Source organism: Truncatella angustata, assembly GCF_020726525.1.
Source record: "Truncatella angustata strain MPI-SDFR-AT-0073 chromosome Unknown BKA67scaffold_6, whole genome shotgun sequence".
NCBI lineage: Eukaryota > Fungi > Ascomycota > Sordariomycetes > Amphisphaeriales > Sporocadaceae > Truncatella > Truncatella angustata.
The window spans coordinates 414,345-433,762 of NW_025763386.1; the positions used below are offsets into that span (position 1 = coordinate 414,345).

At 48.8% G+C, this 19,418-nt stretch overlaps 6 protein-coding genes across 6 annotated transcripts; 3 read left to right on the forward strand and 3 right to left on the reverse strand.

Moving 5' to 3' along the window:
- Nucleotides 1-109: 109 nt before the first annotated feature.
- Nucleotides 110-2,504, forward strand: BKA67DRAFT_571226 (uncharacterized protein). Its single transcript, XM_046103211.1, has 3 exons — nucleotides 110-990; nucleotides 1,059-2,046; nucleotides 2,108-2,504. The coding sequence occupies exons 1-3, from the start codon at nucleotides 496-498 to the stop codon at nucleotides 2,281-2,283; spliced, it is 1,659 nt and encodes a 552-aa protein (XP_045955839.1). The 5' UTR covers nucleotides 110-495; the 3' UTR covers nucleotides 2,284-2,504.
- A 1,755-nt stretch (nucleotides 2,505-4,259) lies between these two features.
- Nucleotides 4,260-5,636, forward strand: BKA67DRAFT_593443 (uncharacterized protein; the record flags this gene model as incomplete). Its single annotated transcript, XM_046104945.1, has 5 exons — nucleotides 4,260-4,609; nucleotides 4,690-4,787; nucleotides 4,857-5,150; nucleotides 5,213-5,460; nucleotides 5,511-5,636. 5 exons carry the CDS (start codon nucleotides 4,260-4,262, stop codon nucleotides 5,634-5,636), a joined length of 1,116 nt encoding a protein of 371 aa, XP_045955840.1.
- Nucleotides 5,523-6,847, reverse strand: BKA67DRAFT_331633 (uncharacterized protein). The gene has a single exon (XM_046096246.1). It carries the CDS (start codon nucleotides 6,644-6,646, stop codon nucleotides 5,828-5,830), a length of 819 nt encoding a protein of 272 aa, XP_045955841.1. The 5' UTR covers nucleotides 6,647-6,847; the 3' UTR covers nucleotides 5,523-5,827.
- A 3,372-nt stretch (nucleotides 6,848-10,219) lies between these two features.
- On the reverse strand, nucleotides 10,220-11,719 carry BKA67DRAFT_637536 (chaperonin 10-like protein). The gene is made up of 2 exons (XM_046105694.1): nucleotides 11,385-11,719; nucleotides 10,220-11,331 (listed from the first exon to the last, which is right to left on the reverse strand). Exons 1-2 carry the CDS (start codon nucleotides 11,406-11,408, stop codon nucleotides 10,267-10,269), a joined length of 1,089 nt encoding a protein of 362 aa, XP_045955842.1. The 5' UTR covers nucleotides 11,409-11,719; the 3' UTR covers nucleotides 10,220-10,266.
- Nucleotides 11,720-12,267: 548 nt separating this feature from the next.
- Nucleotides 12,268-13,977, forward strand: BKA67DRAFT_537429 (putative MFS sugar transporter; the record flags this gene model as incomplete). Its single annotated transcript, XM_046100315.1, has 3 exons — nucleotides 12,268-12,472; nucleotides 12,530-13,471; nucleotides 13,532-13,977. The coding sequence occupies 3 exons, from the start codon at nucleotides 12,268-12,270 to the stop codon at nucleotides 13,975-13,977; spliced, it is 1,593 nt and encodes a 530-aa protein (XP_045955843.1).
- A 195-nt stretch (nucleotides 13,978-14,172) lies between these two features.
- On the reverse strand, nucleotides 14,173-17,411 carry BKA67DRAFT_331674 (fungal-specific transcription factor domain-containing protein). Its single transcript, XM_046096247.1, has 6 exons — nucleotides 17,224-17,411; nucleotides 17,046-17,173; nucleotides 16,779-16,995; nucleotides 16,093-16,721; nucleotides 14,902-16,034; nucleotides 14,173-14,850 (listed from the first exon to the last, which is right to left on the reverse strand). The coding sequence occupies exons 1-6, from the start codon at nucleotides 17,254-17,256 to the stop codon at nucleotides 14,585-14,587; spliced, it is 2,406 nt and encodes an 801-aa protein (XP_045955844.1). The 5' UTR covers nucleotides 17,257-17,411; the 3' UTR covers nucleotides 14,173-14,584.
- Nucleotides 17,412-19,418: the final 2,007 nt, after the last annotated feature.

Here is a 19,418-nt window from a genome sequence, read left to right on the forward strand (position 1 = left end):
CATGCACCACAGAAAAAGGTACCCAAGGTACTTGAGCTACGTAACTAAGGTTGCTGTAGACAGACAGCGGCGCTAGCAAGCCACAGTCACATTGCTTTAGCGTCGCTAGTCCATTGACGTTGCTCCGTTATGGGTCGACGATTACGACGTTGAGACATGTCGTGGTGGAACTTCAATCTGGTCTTCTGCGTTCCGTTTCGCCTTTCCTTCCCGTGCTTCACTCACTCTGCCATTAGCATCACTTGACCCTCTTTCTTCGTCTTCGATGGGTCACGCTGCCTTGCCTTGTCACAGCCTTGCCAGGCAGGAAGTCTCTCCTATCTACTTGTTATAAAAGCATTCCAACAGCCTCTCGTTTACAAAGCTGTTCCGAGCCCCGCTGGTCGCATCGCTTTGGTTCCAGCCGCCTTCACTTTGACGCTTCCACGACCTGAACCTGCACACTAGTTTGTGCCCCGCGACGAATCGGTGTGGTGAACCGCACCCTGCCTCAGCATGCCTCTTCTATCTGCCCTGGCATATACCGCCGCCGCTCTCGTGCTGACTCCTTTCTTCGCAATACTCTTCTGGAACTATGGCCTCCCCGTCTTCTTTCGTTTCGCCTCGCGCACTCTCGGCACCTCTCTAGGCTGGTATCTTTGGCGGAAAACAGAGGGTCGCCGCGAGCTCATCATCCGATCCAGCGAGGAGGACGAGCGAAAGTTCCAGGAAAGCGGTTCAAGCAAGAGCAGTGCGGGAAGCAGTCTCGACGACGAGTGGGAGAACATCGAGGCCTCGACGACCGGCACATCCAAGAACCGCGACAAGGCCAGCCAGGATTGGACCGGCATTGTCGGCTTCTTCCACCCTTTCTGTAACGCTGGAGGGGGTGGGGAGAGGGTCCTGTGGGCTGCCATTCGAGCTACCCAGAAGAGGTGGCCCAAGGCCAAGTGTGTTGTGTATACTGGCGACCATGAGGTCACCAAGGACAGAATACTCGAAAGGGTCGAGGTAAGTCCTAAACCCGGGCACATTGGTCCAACGCCAAAGGAGCACCGTATTAAACATGACAATCTCAGAACACGTTCAGCATTCACATACACCCGCCGACTATCACCTTCCTATACCTATCGACTCGACAATGGGTGCTCCCGTCGTCATGGCCACACTTCACGCTGCTCGGCCAGTCGCTAGGGTCACTGGTACTTGGATGGGACGCTTTCTCCTTGTTGGTCCCCGATATCTTCGTCGATACCATGGGTTATGCATTTGTGCTTGGACTTAGCAAGCTGCTCTTCCCCAATCTGCCCACCGGCGCATACGTACACTATCCTACCATCTCCACCGACATGCTCGACTCTCTCGACCCGAACAGCACAGTGGGAAGCCAGGGAGTAAATGCAGGCAAGGGAGTCGGTGTTAGAGGCACTGTAAAGCGCAACTACTGGAGGGCCTTTGCAGCAATATACTCTTGGATGGGCGCATCTGTGGACGTGGTCATGACGAACTCGACCTGGACTCAGGCGCATGTCCAGGCCATCTGGGGACCCCGTCGTGCCTTGCGATCTCGCAAGCATCCTATCGCCGTCGTCTTTCCGCCTTGCGCTGTCAGAGAATTGGAAAAGGACATTGAAGTCTCCGAGGAGAGCGAGAAGCAACGGGAGAAGGTTCTCCTCTACATTGCGCAATTCCGACCCGAGAAAAACCACTCCCTTATCGTCAGCTCTTTTGCCGAATTCGTCAATAGTGGTTCTCCCGCCGCCAAGGATGCCAAGCTTGTTCTCGTGGGCAGTGTTCGCGATGACAGTGACTCGAAGCGCGTCTATCAACTGCGTCTCCTGGTCAACGAGTTGCACATCAGGGATCGCGTCACATTCCAGCTTGATGCCAGCTGGCCTGATATCCTCCACTGGCTGCGAAAATCCTATGTCGGTGTCAATGGCATGTGGAATGAGCACTTTGGCATTGGCGTTGTCGAGTATCAAGCTGCCGGTTTGATTGCGGTTGTTCACGACAGCGGTGGCCCGAAGCTTGATATTGTCACCGAGGTTGATGGCCAGCCCACTGGTGCGTATACCATCCTTTCTATGTCGTCTTCGAATCAAACTCGTGTACTAATGCCCTGTAGGTTTCCACGCCACCACAGCAACCGAGTTTGCTCAAGGTTTCGAAAAGGCACTATCGCTGCCCGACCCTCTGACCGTCCGAAAGCGAGCACGCATTTCAGCTCGGCGATTCACGGAAGAAGAGTTTGCCCGGAAGTGGCTTGCACAGATGGATGTACTAGTCGCCATGGAGATCTAAGTGTCAGTCCCTAAAGGTGTAATAGAGTGGTTGGCAAGTCATGTTTTTGCACGCGATGATAGCGCGATTGCAGTGATAGATGTAGAATTGATCATATGATACCCCAAGGAAATGCATCTGAGCATAGGCGGTAGAGATTTCGCGGTCAAATGGCGGAAAAGGTGGTGGAAAGAGAAAAGTTCACGAAATTTAAAAAGAATTAAAGGAAATTATATACGTCACGATGCGTTACTTTTGTGACAGTCTTGCTTACAATCATGGAGTTATTGCCTGTTAGTCTGCAACTGTTCTCTTACTGCCTATTGCTCTCATCCATTGGGTTAAGACGATACGACTTCCCCGGCACCAAATCAGCCAGTTCCACCTGCAGAACCATAAACCAAGCCGGGACACTAGCAAGACCAAGGGAGAAGAGCTCATTTCTAATGTTGGCCCCTCGGTACACATTGGTCTACAGTGCAAGCTGTATGTGCCACAAATATATCAAGACCGCATACTTGTTCGCCGATGAGAAGTTGATCTGCGAAGATATACATAATCTGGCCTCCAAGCCTCTATAGTGTATCTTTCTATCAGGAATTAATACATAAAGACGAAGATTCGCTCGGATTAGCAGCCTTGAGAAACTCTTCGCATTACAATAGTGTCCATCGATCCGGGTCTTTGACCTTTTATAAAGTGGCGCACTACAGTTTGGCAATCACTGATTTACGATTAGCCTGTCGTTGTCAGTAGTAATAGACAACCAGTCTCATAGATTCGATTGCTCCAGAAAGATAAGACAAGCTCTATAGATATGCTCAATAATGGCTAGATGCTTCCAACATTGGCTATTGGAGTGCCACATAGAGACAAAGCCTAGCGCCATGGCATAATTTTTAACAAGTGCTTAAGATATGTTGAGCATATTTGTTGTATAGGTTAGATATATGAACTATGCGAGTTTTATAGGCTGTTGTTTGCTTGTGTAGTGTATATATATGTTTTACGCGCGCTTCACAAGGCATACTTGCTGTACGGGTTACATGGAACGCCCTGTATTACGTCTGTTTAACATACGTTAAACACGTGTCTCCAAACCAAGTCGCGTATAGTTGATATAATTTCCGAGGCGCGTAAAGCTCGTAAGGCAAGCATTATATGCTTTGTGACCATGCTGTACAAGCAAGTGACGGCTTATAAACCACGTCACGGTGAGCATATGTAAACTCATGGTTCCCGTGTCCCGTTGCTCGCTAAACCTGCTTATACCTTCTACCGATGCTGGTAGGGCCCGGGTGGATCTCACGTGGAGGTCCTCTATTGGGAACAATAACGTTACTAAATAGGCCGCTCAAGATAGCCTATCCTTGTAGCCAGCGGCATGCCGATAGATGAAGCAGGGATATAACCCGTCGGCTGGGATCTTACTCAAGGGCCGGGACTGTGTGTAACCGCAGCTCATCAACGGCTCAGAGAGGTCCGGGCCGTGGAAGCAAACTCCCGGAGACGAAGCCCTGGTGTCTCATACCCGCAGGATGAGGGTTAGCGGGCTCCACCGCCATGCGTAGGGCTGAGAACGGCCTCCAATAGTATTGCTTTGATGCTTGCCGGGTGGAAGGTGGGGTATCATACAGTCACGACATTCCGAGGACAGTTGACGCATTCCCGTGATTGTGTGGACAACGATCGCCCTCGATTGCTGGCTATATGGAAAACGATCAAGTCGGCGCTGGTGTCGACTCCGCTATTTAACGTCACTTGGAAACGTGGCGTTCGGTATCGAAATAGCTGACATAATCGTGTTATGACACTGACACAAATACTTGAAAGGAGAGAATTGACCAGTATTATAAAAATATTTATCTAGCTTAACGTGCTGAGTTGTAGGAGCTAAGTTTGAACTGGTTTCTCTTTCTTGGTTTTCACCGCACTCCGTTCATTTTGGGAATCGAAGAAAAAGAGTCTTCCAGCGTGGTTTGAATGAGCACTCCACCATGACGGAAAACTACACATTCGAGGCCTTTTCATTCGAAGGCCAACAAGACACGGTCAACTTCGGTCTAGGTCATACTGCACCGTTTCCGTTAGCCCTCCGGCCCGCGAACGGTTGGCAACCAACACTCGGCGAGGCGGTCGACGCAATCAGGGAGCTTTCAGAGTCGGGTATTCTCTTCGCACAGGTCCAGTACCACGGAGGAGCCGTCTTGATTCGAGGTCTACCAATCAAGACGGCGCAGGAATACAGCCATGTCGCGCACGCGTTCGGGTTTCCTCCCCACGAAGAGGTCGGGCGCCCGCCGTTGCGTATCGTGTTGGCAGAGAACGTCAAGACGGCGAATGAGGGGTAAGTGCTAATTGCTCCAAAGGTTTTCTTGTTCTACCAAAATACAAAAGCTGAAAATACTGACGGTATGTGCGCCCAAGACCAGCGGAATTGCCCATTTGGCCTCACAATGAGTACGGGTGGTCGACCATCAATCCTTCTTGGCTGTCGTTTACGTGCCTAGAGGTCCCACAGTCCGGTCAGTATTTGCGTGGAAGACGTGAGTGGGAGTTCGCCGTCTTCATCTGCTAACACGTAGATGATCCAGGAGGCGAAACGCCGATCACATCGAGTTTACGTCTAGCTGCTACATTGAACAAGCAGGCACCCGACTTCGTCCAGAAACTCCTGGCGAAGGGTGTTAAATACCTGTATCTATACGGATTGGAGAATGTAGTCTCGAACACGGGACAGAGCGTCCTCGCTGCATACGGCCAGCACGTCAAGCCAGACGACAACGAAGCGATAATCCGCGCTAAGATCGAGAGGGAGGTGAGGAGGCACAGCGATACGTTCGAATGGCATGAAGATGGATCGTTGTCAGTGACGCACGTCGTACCAAGTAAGCTCTCTCCCCATGCAATTCCTGGAGGTGTATGTTAGTACCTGGTTGACCGGGACCAGTCATACGAAAGCATGGAGATACCGGCCTGATGACATGGTTCGGCAATATAACGAGTGCCTGGGGTCGCAGCAAGTACCATGGTGCGACTGAACCGCCTTACCGAGGGGACGACGGTTCATACCACCCGCCACCGCTTTATGGAGACGGTAGCAAAATCGAAAACGAATACCTCGACCTGGCTCTTGAGCTGGCCGAGTCATTACAAGTATTTGTGTCGTGGCAGCAAGGTGACATTTTACTGTTTGACGTAAGAAAAGCTGACTGGAGACAAGTCACCCTTTTGCTGACAAGTGCTAGAACTATGCAGTGATGCACTCTCGACGCCCATGGGTGGGTAAAAGAGTGGTTCTGGCAGCGCTGTGGGACTCCGAAAAAGCCAGGATCAGTGACTATCCAAGCAAATCTGCTGATGGATCCATTTGAACTAGAGAGAAGCTTATGAATAGTGCGACCCCCAACGAGATATCTCGTTTGCAGTGATCAACCAATTGTGAGCGTCGGTAGAAAATGAAGGGGTGCATGACGCAACAGGATTGCCATAAATTGAAAATTTGAGTACCTTTGATGTCGATCATGTTAATTACCTATATTGAATCGAATGCTTTCCATATTCTTCAATATATCGCCTGTGCCGGAAATCTGGGTCTGACCTCATCGTAAAACGTCCCCCAACCTTGTTCTTCACCCTGCCCCATCTCGTCATCTGAGCGGAATGCTTGCAATGCACTCACCTGCCATGTTTGTCGTTTCTCGTTGGTAGACGACAGGTCCCAAGCGCCGTTGCGAAGCCGTATCCTCCGGACGTGTAGCTCAACCGCCATCACTCGCGCGGCGTCCGAGTTCCTCAGCTGTCCCAGCTTGCCGCGTCTGAAACGAAGCGAGTTGCCCCTCTCCACATCCTTGCGCAAGAACCATTTTCGGTACTCGATCTCGCCGAACATGTTGCTCAGCATGGGCTTCCACCGGAACGCCAGTGTCCTCTTCTCAATGTCCACACTTAAGTCCGGGAAACCCGGGTCCTCGACATAGCCCTCGAGCCAGATGTGATATAGGATACTCGGTGAGCCCTTCTGAATCAGATCGACGTAGCGGTAATGCTCCTTTGTCCACGTACGGCTGAGCTGTTCGCGCCACTGCCTTTTTGTGCTCTCCGAGATCCGCGATGGGGCGCCATCCTGATCGTCTAGGGACTGTTTGAGGGTCACAAACTGGCGGTCGACCGACAGACCGCCATAAACGAGCTCTATCATCTCCGACAGCTCGACGCATATGGTCATCCGAGGCAGGTAGACGTCGACGAATGCCATCTCCGTGGCGGCCTTGAAGGCACGAGACACACGCCGGCAATTGAGCCATGTGCGGGGTAGGTAGCGAGGGTCTACGTCGCAACTGAGGATCTTGGTCCAGATCTCAAGCGGGAGTGGCGGTAGCATCGTGGCTCCGATCCGTTTCCGGAGTGCCTGAGGATGAACAGTGGGTGGTTGATTAGTCTGACGGGTGCTGGTATTTCGGGTGTGTGCCGCTCACCCTTGGGCATGCAGCGAAAGGTGGGGCAATGTCAGCAGAAAGGCGTTCATGAGCCTTCGACGGCCTTCATGAGTTGCTCATGCATGTTTTCCGTAAATACTTGTCCGCTGTGGGGTGTAATTCAATCTTGAACTTAAATGTCTGATTTATCAGGCTATGTGCGGGCTTTATTGTCCGCATTGCCGGGTGTGTTACCGGGTGTTCGACCGCGTCTATAACAGCAGCTAGACTACACAGATTGTCGCTGTGAGCTCTCAGCGCACTGGTGTACAGTCCCGCATTGTACTTATTATCTACACAATATGTCAATACAAGATGTCAATGCTTTATGACGCTCAACAATTATGAAAGCGCCAATATGGATTCCAGTGATGCTACTCGTCTTGATTCGGATGCTTCACCGCCCAGCTTCAATGATGAATATTAGTTTGAACCCGTCCGCCATGTGCTATTTAGTGGTTCTCATAATCAGCCATGTCCACCATTGCAATCTAGAAGATTAGAAAGTTTGATTCTGCAGATCTATTAAATGACGATGTAAATAATATTCCATGGCGAAATCATTTGTGCCCGACCTTCACGCACAGTTTTCTGCTTGTTGGCATTAATCGGACATGGCGCGGGACAACTATTAAGACCTTCTCGTATAGATAAACGATAAAGACTAGCGATTATGAGTTACAATACAGTAAAGCAAAGGTGAAATAGGAAAGTAACGGTCAAGTGATCAAAAGCTATCTTACGTCGTTGGCTGACCTCAATAATTAGCGACGTGGTTTCTGCGAGAGCCTATGTTGATAAAGCCTTATCAACCTTCATCATGAATTCATTGTTGCCAGTCACGATACATCAAACCCAGAATGTGAGAGTTCATGAAACAGCCATAGTACAGCTATAGCCCATATTGATAACAAGAAAAAGGACTTCAGAGCAGATGTTTGTACGTTCGCACAGTTGTAAGGCTCTGCTACTTGGTGTAGAGTCAAACTTTTGCCAGCTTTACAACCACACTCAATAGCGTGCACGACAAAATACAGAAATGAACAGGCCATGGCAAGGCTGGTTCTGTGAGAGCATAGTTCACTCCCTATATTGTATCTTAGTTCGCCTTCACTGAACGACAACAGTAGCTTTAAGGCGTACCATATTGCCAAGATGAAGTATACTACAAAGGCTTGCCTAGCTTGTGATAGCTCTGTCCAAACGCGTTTTGCGAACTTGTAAAATAGCCCGAGTTAGGCTTCGGCCTCTTGGCTATACCTGAAGCGTCTAGGACCCCTGAGGACAAGATGCAAAGTCAGAAAGATCCTTGATCGCACTGGCTTTGAACGCCACACGTAATATGAATAAGATGTATTGAATTCTTTATCATCGTAATCATGGTTGCAAATATGAACTTCAATCCATTATTCAATTTTAATTATTCAATTATCTCCAAGAAAAATAAAACTTTATCTCAAGATTATAAAGGAAATGGTGCCATCATTAACTCTTGAAGGCTACTCTACTCATATTGGCACTTCCCGTCGTAAGTCTTGCACTTTCCATCTCCATTAGTTGTTCGATCCACATAATTGAAGGTCAACTGGCCATGACTGTTAACATCATTATCCCTATCGTCAAAAAAGACGGGCACACTGCCGCAGGCCTTGCAGCCATGCTCATTGATGCGCTTCGCAAGTGTCTTGACGAGATTCCCCGGAATGCCTCCTGTACCCTGTACGATATGAATAAGTCAGTAATGATTACGATGATTGTAGTTCTTGTAGGAATCAGAAATGTTTTCGAGTCCTGCATAAGACATGGGTTTGAGTTACATGCCTGTTACTGACCGCAATTGGTCTTCAGCCCGCTCCGAGTGCTGTGTAGAGAATCCTTGTGGATTAAACAGATCAATCTTCTATCAGTACTCCGGACTGCTCGCAAGTCCAAAGTGCCGTGGGCGCTGGATTGACTCTTTCAGTAATCCATACAAATAGCGCTATCCGCTGAGCTATGCATTTGCAGACTTATGATTATCTAGTACGATAGGAACTCGAAAAAGCCAGGAAACATACACGATTTTCTCGCCAAGAATCTCTGCTAGACAGATTTAGCTCACATGGCCGCTCAGTCAGCCAGTCCCGCTTTAAGTGAATCCCGACAGAAACCAAGAGGACAGAAGAGGACGTTGTTTTTGCGAAACTGTAGACATTCAGATATGGGCAAGGTTAGCCTTGCATTGGTTCCGCTTCGTGTAAGGAGGAGGATTGGATCTGTAAGAGGCCCCATTTAGCTGGTGGACTAGCACGAAAGGTGGGCTTTTCATCAAAAAGGTGCGTGCGTGGCGTACAATGTTCAAACACAAACAGGTTCAATAACCATGAACAAAAGCTTGCAAAGACCCATGCTCCACAAACGTAAATGATATTCTGCCCTCATGTCTCGGAAAATCTTCGCAACGAACACCCTTGAGGATCCACAAGATGGCTTAGGTGTTCACCACCGCGAAACCCAAGACAACGGCTTGTTGCCGTCATCAGCTCTCATACCCCCTTTTCAGCGACGAAATGCAATCGAATTTCTGTGTAACGATACGGTTGAAGTTTTCAACAGTCCAGACTTAGGCCGTTCTAGGGAAACGAGATGTGAGCCTGGTAGTGTCGAAGCAGCCGTCAGTCCGATTGGAATTAAGGTACTCTGAGCAGCACTCGATGCTATTTGCATTCTGCGTCAATCAAACGAGACGATTGGAGGGCTTGGTATACAAAATTATAGCTGTAAATACCTGCCCGCATGATTGCAAATTCGATCCTTAAATTTGGCCTGCTCAGAATCCGGGCTAATGTGTTCTGTATATTCTTGTAACGACTTGGGCATGATATATGCTTTCTATCTAGGTGCATAAGCTTAGTTACGAGTGACCAGACACTTTTGTTAGATGCAAATAGTCTATGAGCCCTCTTTTAAACGAAAATTTATCGCCGTGGCGCATAATGAACTTTCGCTTCGCTGAAGAGGAAAAGTGGGTGTTCCGGACCGTATCGGTTCGCATATGCTTGTGCCTTGTTCTCGTATGTCACTGAAGCCGTCATTGTTATCTCCGAAGCCGGTGCTTTAGTCATAACACTTTACTGAACTCAGGTTGCTGCTGTTGCCGAGGCTGGTGATTCACAATCATGTCAAAGGTCAGGATGTGTGGTCTTAGTACCACCGTGGTGTATTGTTATGGCCGTCAACACCAGTGAAACATCACTTGTTTCTGGCTGGTAGATAGCGGAGACCTTTCAAATACCCCGACTGCCGCTTTCACTCTTAGGTGGGATGGTCAAGACATTCTAGGCATTTGAAGTTGGGCTCTGGGCCGCTCTGATGCCTTTTTATTATCACAAACCAGGTACTACAAACGTGTAAGCGCTGGAGTAGTGTCGGTTGAAGTGTTCAAAAGGTTGTAGAGATATTTTCAAACGGAAACGACGAATATAGTATTGGTAACCATTGGGTTGATTCTGTGGTTTTATTAGGCTTTGTAACCCCAAGTCCTATGTTATGCCGTCGGTATCCTTTCATTCGGCCCGGCAATCAACACCTTTATAGCTTGACCATCTCTTACCTTCTCAAATGCATGTTCTGCTTCTGAGAAAGGAAATATCTGCGTGATCAGACGCTGGACGTCTATCTGGCCACCACCCACAAGCTGGATCGCTAATTTATAATCGCCACTGCCGTAACGGAAAGAGCCCTTAGCTGTGACTTCTTTCTGGCACAATGACATAATGGGAAATGTGATATTACTCTTGCCCATCCCACCTTGTACGAATGTACCACCTGCGCGCACAACTTGTAAAGATGTTTGTATAGAAGTTTCGACCCCAGAAGCATCTATGACCACATCCACTCCATCGTAGAGCCCGAGGAGAGCTTTTAGATTCTCCGCATTCTCCTCAGGGCTGGTATTTTGTGCAAGATATACATGGGTACTGGCAAACTGGTTTGCAAATTGGAGTTTGGTGTCTACAACATCAACAGAGCAAACGACCGTAGCACCAAATGCTTTTGCAACTGCAGCACAGAGCAAACCCACTGGACCAGCGCCCATTATTATAACCGATTGGCCAGGTGACACTTTGGCTTGCCGAATGATGTGAACGGCCACAGCGAGAGGCTCGATGAGAGCCCCCGTTTGCATGGAGACGTGGTCAGGCAGCTTATGACAAAAGTCTGCTGGTGAGGCCCAGAATCCAGTAAGAGTACCATGATAAGGAGGCGTTGCTGCGAAGCGCATATCTCGGCAAAGATTATAATGGCCACCGAGGCAACGTTCGCAATGCCGACAGGGATATCCAGGTTCCAGAGCGACTCGATCGCCGACTTTTAAGGAAGTGACTTCGGAGCCTACTTGTGTGACTATGCCGGAGGACTCGTGCCCCAAGACCATTGGATCCTTCACCACGTAATGGCCAATTGCGCCATGCTGCCAGTAATGGACATCCGATCCACAAATACCAGTGTACGAGACGGAGACGAGCACATCTTGTGGACTGCCGAGTTCGGGGATCGCTCGTTCGTGAAAGGATACGGACTTCGGCTTATCAAGCACGAATGAAAGATTCTGGCATGGCCGCTTAGCTATGACGTGCCGCATATAAAAGAGGATTGCCTTACGCTGCTGGCGGGAATGGAATCCATTGTCGAATGAAGTTTCGAGCAGGATGGGAATTGAGAAGGCGAAGAGACAAAATTCGGGAAGGGGTTACCGATCTGAAGGGAAGATAAGGATACCTAGAAGCTCATTATAAGATATAATCCATCAATAACCGTATGACCCATCATAGAAATGGACTTGTGTAACGGACGAACTCAATGACCATGGCCCAGCGACGGTCCCGCCGGCTGGTAGTGTTCTCTACGCCATGTTTTCGTTTGCTTGGCTTCTGGACTGTAGGTTCATCTCATCATGACTCGGTGCATCTCTGTGACCGGAGCAGCTAAATAAGGACTGGAGAAGATATGGATCCAAAAGAAAGGAACCCCCATTGAACGTGCATAGCACACTGCTTATTGGCTGTAGACCAGGTTTCCACATCTTCGGTTCCGGCGGAACCGCTTGCATGCGCCGGCACCGCAAAGGCGACGCCAATTCAAGTCCAAAGCAATCGGTTCCGCCGGAGGAAAGCCACGCTTAGCGCAACTGACTCTAGACTAGCATCACGTTTCTCCAACCTAGCGCCAGGGAAGACATTTTGTATACTTGTAACTGCCGCTATTGATTAGACTGACTCTGAAGTGGATCGCCCAAAGCCGTCTTGGGGTTCCCCAGAGAACGTGGTTCACTCCAATGCTAGTTCCATAATGTTGCTAATGAGCAACTATTTTCCCATGGGGTAGGACAGAGACATTTGACCCCAGGAAATCAGGCCTTCCCTGGAAGTCTATATTAACCTGCACACCCAGACGTCTGGCACCGAGGGAGCGTTTGCATATTCACAGAACTACAACGTTCCCGATCTCAACAACAGAATATTATATTTGCCTTACCTGAGCCACAATGGAGCAGAAAGCAATAGCATCGGCGCTCGAGGACACCATTCCCTCAACAACAAGCGATGCTCCCGTCGGAAAGGTTTCCTGGCTTGAATCTAAACTTAAGCCCAAAATCATCCATCATCGTTATCCGTTCAGGGGGAAGGCACTCCTATGGATGACATGTGCCTTCGGAAGCTTGGGTGATGCCCTGTTTGGATACGATCAAGGTACGCGTTTCCTTCGTTAGGTGTTGAAAGTTTCTAACGCTAATGTGTTTCTACCAGGTATCGTTTCAGGCTTGCTTGTAAACCCGATATTTATTTCAAGATTTTTCTCCGACTACGGCGGCGCCGACGGTACCTCTCACAATATTCATCCGGCTGTAACTGGTATACTGGTGGCGTGTCTACAGGTGACTGCTGCCATTGGATCCCTAATCGCTGGTCGCCTCGGCGATATGATTGGCAGGAAGAAATGTGTGCGGATTGGAGCCTTCATTTATGTTGCAACGGCTTTCATTCAAGCATTTGCACCAGGCTTCAAAACTTTTGTCGCCGGGCGAAGTCTTCAAGGTTTGGGTGTCGGATTCCTCTCTATGACCGTACCTGTTATCCAAACTGAGATCGCTGCACCTCATCGGCGTGGGCTCATGGTGGGGATAGAGTACACGTTCCTAATCGGCGGTTATGCACTATCAACATGGGTCGATTTTGGCTTCTACCACCTGGTACCGCAGAACGAGTCCTGGCAAGGCCCTTACTTCATCCAGATGGGCTTGGCCTTCATCTTGTTTTCCATGTCCTTCTTCCTACCGGAGACACCTCGCTGGTTGGCACGCAATGGCTTCACAAAGGAATGTGCGCAGACAGTGGCAGATCTTCACACCCCCGATGGAAACACCGAGGCTCAGCATGTGCAGCAGGTTGTGTTGGAGATCATGGAGGCTGTCCGATATGAAGCAAGCCTTGGTGAGTCGACTTGGCGAGAGATGTTCACTCGATATCGCAAACGAACCTTGGTGGGAATCACGGCGCAGGCCTTTGCCCAGCTTAACGGGATCAACGTCATCTCATTTTACCTACCTACGACACTTGCCGCCGCTGGACTGAGTGACTCAAAGTCACTCCTGTATACAGCGGCCAACTCAATCCCTTATGTTTCTGCTACTATACTTACCTGGTGGCTGGCTGATCGATGGGGCCGAAAGCCACTTTTGATTCTTGGTGGTAAGTGACTATGTACCCTCTACAGCTGTCCCCCAGACCAGTGATTTAACAGATGTGCAGGTATATCTATGGCTATCGCATTAACCATTGTTTGTGTCTTCACTGAAGCTCACATTGCGGACATTAACTTACGGGCCCACGGTATCTACGCGTTCGTGGTCATCTACAACGCCATTTATGGCTTCACCTGGGGCCCAATTCCCTGGCTGCTACCTGCCGAAATCTTCCCTCTAAGGGCTCGCAGCAAAGGCATGGCTCTGGCGACAACCTCCAACTGGATTTTCAACTTTGTGATTGGCATGTCAGCACCCAGCGCTTTCGCAGGTATTGGCGGGTATTATTACGTCGTAATAGCTGGATTCTGCCTCTTTTCGGCCGGTTTGACTTATTTCTACTACGTCGAGACAGCCCATCATACCCTCGAAGAGATTGCTCTAGCATTCGGCGACAAGGCCTTTGCATCAGAAGATGATGTGGTCGTTACCGCAGCACACCTGGATGGCTAGAGCGCAACCAATTGTGGAGGTTTTATGACTGGATGCAACCAATTGTGGAGGTTTATGACTGGATGTGAAACTCGTTTGTCCAGCGTTACGGTCTAAGGGAACCTGAAGAACCAGAACTCGCAAAAAGGGAAATTGTTTGGCATCTCTTGCAAGAACTATGTGGATGACCTTTTAGTGTCTCAGTCCGTTTCAGAATAATATTAAGAACGTTTCGCTGAGCTAGATATGATTCGGTGCTCTTGTGCTAAAATAGGCTTGCATTTCACTTTTGGTTCAATTAACTGCAATCCTCGCTCAATTCCACCGTGCTTCTCGTTAAAAAGGTCCGTCATCCTTTTGGGTATTGACGAGTATGTTATGTTCTCATGACTCCACTCAGTCAATACGATTCGCCCCCTTTTGTGTTGGATACCAAACGCTTCCCTCCAGATATTTCCAAAATCACGTAAGGCATCTGCGACTGCTGATCTGGATACTTCGTCGGTCTTGGTTTCCCTGGACTTAGCGCCAAGACGTCAGAGTCATGATAGCCGGGTTATCTCTTGTCTCGCATAACACAGGACTACAAAGCGGGCTACGTCAAACCATTTTGAGAGAGCAGTGGTTATCACGATAGACTGCCTCCTCCATCAAAAAGTCCGTCCCAGTTATAATCCCACAGCCAAAACATGTTATTGCCTCCGATTTCGGTGGAGTTGCTGGATTGATGCAAGTCATTAGCAAAACTTGGTCCGCCTTGTTCTCCAAAAGACGTCCATGGCTGTCCCTGGGCTTGTGGATAGTGTGCTGCGCTATCCAGGGCAGATGAATCAGTCTCTGGTACTCTTCTGAAGGTTTCATGTTGATTCCCAGATCCATTAGGAGTTTGAAATACTATATGGTCAGCTCAATTAACTCGTTTATTTAGAACTATGGCGGTCGTACCTTGTTGTAAAGATGCTAGGTTTTCACTCAGATGTTGGGCATCTGATGTGGCAGGCTCCGTCCCATTCCAAGTTTGATGACCGATGGTCTGGATTTCCCTTGAGGAAAGACGCAAGGCATCCTCAACGGTGGAAATGATGTTGCCCTCGGAGACACAAGTCGGTTGCAAAACATGGGCGTCACTCGACAGAGAAATCGATGGTGAGAAATCAAGCATTGCTTCTCCTTCCCTCTTCAGCAGTAGACGAATGAGATTCTTCAAAACGGCACTGCTTTGGCTAGAGAGAGTCGATTGTCGGCCTACTAATTCTTGCAGGCGAAGGATTCTTGTAACTGTTCGCTTGATACCCTGCACACCGTCTGACAGAGGATCGGAGAGGGCATTCAAAACAAGGACTATTGCCGAATGAAATAGATTCATGGCCATAAATGCCACCAGATGACTGTCAGTCGCGAGTTGGGTGAGTTGTGGCAAATGGGTTACTTGCGCGGTTCGAACCGCTGCGTTCCACCAATGCTCCGATACGCCTTTAGGTACGTTGTCGGACAAGTTCAGTATGTCGGCAGTCAAACCATTATCGCAAGGGCGTTGTGATACTGACTGTCTGTGTAGGTCATGGGGACTGGTGGAATGTGCGTCTAGATGGGCATTGAGGGCTGGTTTTGATAGACGCTCAACCTGCCGTGATAGAAATGGTCGATATATTACTATAAGCAAATTGTCGAAGGTCAGTTGTAGGGCCAAAGACTGCAAAACGTGCGCTCGAGATTCCCATGTAGTTTGCCCAGGCTGATAATCTTGATCAAGATCTAAGCTTAAGTAAGATGGCAACTGACTGTGCCAAATCACAAGCTTCTGGACCACGTCATTGATGAGGAGGGTATATCTAAGCTCAAAATCGTCTTTGGATGGTCGTGTGCTGCAAGTCCCAAAGATCATCTTCAGAACTGGTGATGTGAGTACGTAGAGTTTACTCAGTTCGATTTGATATGGCGAGTATAGTATACTTGTGGGTTGAGTCCCAAGAGAGCTTTGTTTAAAATACGGCGACTCAGCAAATGAGCCAGGCATAGAAACGTCGCAATCTTGGTCATCGATGCTTAAGGGCCTTCCGTAAGAAATAGAGGCGAATCTGAACCATTGCATTTAGTCAGCGGATCTAGATGTAACCCATGCGGAGCACACATTACCTATCCCAAGTATAAATCGTCCACCAAACTCTCTTTCGTTCCTCTATATCACCCAGATCCCCGTGATCCACATCTTTGTGGAGACTCAGGGCATGCGCTATTTTAATTGTCGCACCCAGAAGCGAAAAGGATAGATTTGGTCGGCCATGGTACACATGATGGGAACCTAGTAATATGCAGGTCTGTATGGCTGTCAATGAATGGTGATCCATAATGTGTATAAGCCTCGATTCGACAACCTGTAAAAGTTCGTTGCTCAAGAGGCGCCATGCTGTAGCATCATGCCCGGAGGTACGGGCGGAGCGATACCAGGCTCCCATGGAGAGCATAACGCACAGCAAGAGAATGAATGGGGTGTCTGAAGAGTAGGCGTAGCCACATTGAACTGTTGCGAGTCGCTTGCGGAAGTGCGGCTCATAGATGATTAATGAGAACCAATGGACTGTGTCGAAATAATCCTCGACCAACGCCCGAATGGTTTCTTCCCCAGGAAACTGGCAATTCAAGATGGACGAAATAGGCAACCGTTGATTGTCATTGGAAATTTGTGGCGTGTGAGTCTCCAGCTCCCCATCAGGAATGGCTGAGGTTGGCTGGCCGTCAATACTTTGACTCCCAAGTCTACAAATCTGGGAGAAAGTTCATCAGTATAATTTATCAAAGCTTCAAACAGCCAGCGCACTCACCCTCCGAACGATACCCATCGCTGATTCCGACTCCCCGTATACTGGGGCGGTAGGGGTGGATGAGACATCATGCCTAGACGATTCTGGAATAATCACCTGGGGTGATTGCTTGTCGGCATCACTGCTCGCCTCGCGATTGTCGGAGGATGAAGCCCTGTCTACTGGGATCCGTAACATAAACCCATCAACGGGACTATCGGTGGGTAGGCGTCCCCTTCTGCCAAATGTCAGTTGTGCCCATCAACGGTAACACCATTTGAAACATACGTGGGTGTGTATGCTGCAGGACGCGGCTGAGCACGCCGAGGCCTGCCCGTCGCAGATTGCGACACCTCTGCTGGCTCACATTCAGCATTGGCACGTAAGCAAAGAGAGCACGGTCGGAAGCGGTCACACTGTCATCGCGTATTAGCCAAGACTCATGATACGGATGATAGACTCACGCGGCTCTTGTTTCGCCGGCACCGGCGGCACGCATTGTTTACCCTGGTCGGCATTCGACGAAGTGGATCCAGGCCCGACCCAGCCGTCGGCCATTGCGTATCCCTCCACGCTGGCATTTGAAGACGATAGGTTGGACAGTCAGATACAGTCGTGAGTGAATATGAAACTGAAAGCGGATTCTCCAGTGCGATGGTGTGCCATGCGCGGCAGGTTCCTCCTAGAGTATTCGTCGCATGCGGTTCTATGAAGGCATTCTATTGATGGTGGTATTCCTCTTCATTGATTGATGATCTCGCGTGGCTTTAGGACAGCTGGTTTCATATCAAGTGTATCTTGGGTGGTTGATGGAAAAAGTTAAGACCAGACGAGAAAGGTTGAGTGAGGCTAAGAATCTAAGGTTAGGCTGTTCTCCACGGCATCGTCCAGGCCACTTGGTGCTACTTAGCGTCCAATCTAACTTTCAGATCATCGTGGGTGTGCAAACACATGTCTTGCAGAAAATGGGAAGATGTTTCGAATCGGTAACCTGTTGTTTTTTCTCGTTTATCACAGCCACGGAACCGATTGAACACTATACCATGCCCAATACCGTGCTGCGGCTTGAGTAAATGCACTCAACATTTGCCAGAGGCGCGGAAGGCTCTTCCCAGAACGTATCGATGCGCATTACAGCATTTCGTCCATTATTGAGCTATCGGTCTTGATGCTGCACTGGAGAGACTTCCGTGCTTAGCCAGCGACTTTTCGATAACATGCACCGCGGGTCATGCAAACCCAGAAGCAACTCAAACACGACTGACGGCCACGGTTCAGGTCGGAATGCAATCGGCAGGTTGAGGTCGTCACTTGACCTTCCCCACAAACCCCCTGTTCCCCCGGGCTAGGGCACAGCCTACTAGGTTAAGCCGACCTGGGCTATTGGCAACTTGCACGTGCAATCACTCAGTGCCATACTCCTACATTATGGCTATGAAGGTGATACGACATTGAAAACCTGTGTTGCCTTCTTCTCAAGATCTAATTGGTACTGACCTCTGATACGATGGCTTGCAATATGAATGCACTCCAAAGCATGGGCTCGCCCATTAATTGTACTGCTCCTATTGTAAAGTTTCGAGGAACCAGTAAATAACACACACAACTCCTCTGCGATCTGCTCGTCTTCGTCCTGAGAAATATGGTGGGTTAATCCCAAGGTAAGGCTCATCCCGGAGTCCAGGATTGATGTTTGATAACACAGGTGTTGAGTCAAATGCAGGGGTGCCAGCCCGTGCATTCCATATTCCAGGAGCTTGTTGAAATGACACGCCCTGACAAAACCGTGGACGACCCGCTCTTTTCTATGATAATAAAAATATCCGAACGGCAATTCCTAGCCTGGTGTAGTTTTGTCTTGCCATAAAGACGTAGCAGTTAACCAACGTTGTTGTGCTTCTCTAAGCCGGCTAAAGTGTTGGACAATGAACTGTCATGTTGTTCGTGTAATACTCCTCCGAATCTGGTAAAATCACTTTTCACCCAGGCGTTGTTACCACAACCTTGAAATGTTGAACGGTATAGATTGATAAATTGTATAATATGCTTTTATCATGGTAATTATTGGATAGGATTCTCACATGAGTATTTCAGGCGTATGCATATGAGATGCTAGTTCAATGTTAATCAATTGACGCTATGTTTCACTCATACATTGACACTCAATGTGCTACAAAGAGGCTAGGCAGGATCTATATTCAAGATTTATGCCTTGGGTGAGGAACGGCCTTCTTGAATACGCTCGAGTGCCGGCTTTGTTCTTCGGTGCCTTTGTGTGGCCCGGAAACGGAGTCATAGAAATCAAAAGATCACTAAAACAACGAGACTCACCCGAAGACTCGTCAGGCAGAAGCTTTGAACTGATGATATTTACGATACAAATCGTTCAAGTGTCAAATTCTGCACTATCTCTTCTTCTTCTTGTATCTGATCCACAATATGTCCGACGAAGAGAACTGGAATGAACAGGCCGATCAGGATCTAATCCTGGGTGTATTGCTCTGGGGAGGGTTTCGACGAAGACGCAGAGATGCCACGAAAATGGGTTCAGTGCAAGCCAATCGATGGGCTCAAGTGAAACTTGACATGCGAAATCGCGGCCATGTCTACGATGTCAACGCGATAAGGTAGGCAACGGCATGTATATGTTTAATATTCTTG

Excerpts from the sequence above, each read along its gene's own strand:
- BKA67DRAFT_331674 (XM_046096247.1), bottom strand. The coding sequence starts at position 17,256 with ATGCGTGCCGCCGGTGCCGGCGAAACAAGAGCC. Across the intron at positions 16,722-16,778 it reads CGATGGGTATCGTTCGGAGG|ATTTGTAGACTTGGGAGTCA; the intron begins GTGAGTGCGCTG and ends ACTTTCTCCCAG. Across the intron at positions 14,851-14,901 it reads CCTAGCATCTTTACAACAAG|TATTTCAAACTCCTAATGGA; the intron begins GTACGACCGCCA and ends CTGACCATATAG.
- BKA67DRAFT_331633 (XM_046096246.1), bottom strand. The coding sequence starts at position 6,646 with ATGCTACCGCCACTCCCGCTTGAGATCTGGACCAAGATCCTCAGTTGC.
- BKA67DRAFT_571226 (XM_046103211.1), top strand. The coding sequence starts at position 496 with ATGCCTCTTCTATCTGCCCTGGCATATACCGCCGCCGCTCTCGTGCTG. Across the intron at positions 991-1,058 it reads GAATACTCGAAAGGGTCGAG|AACACGTTCAGCATTCACAT; the intron begins GTAAGTCCTAAA and ends TGACAATCTCAG. Across the intron at positions 2,047-2,107 it reads GGTTGATGGCCAGCCCACTG|GTTTCCACGCCACCACAGCA; the intron begins GTGCGTATACCA and ends AATGCCCTGTAG.
- BKA67DRAFT_637536 (XM_046105694.1), bottom strand. The coding sequence starts at position 11,408 with ATGGATTCCATTCCCGCCAGCAGC. Across the intron at positions 11,332-11,384 it reads ATTCCATTCCCGCCAGCAGC|AATCTTTCATTCGTGCTTGA; the intron begins GTAAGGCAATCC and ends CGGCCATGCCAG.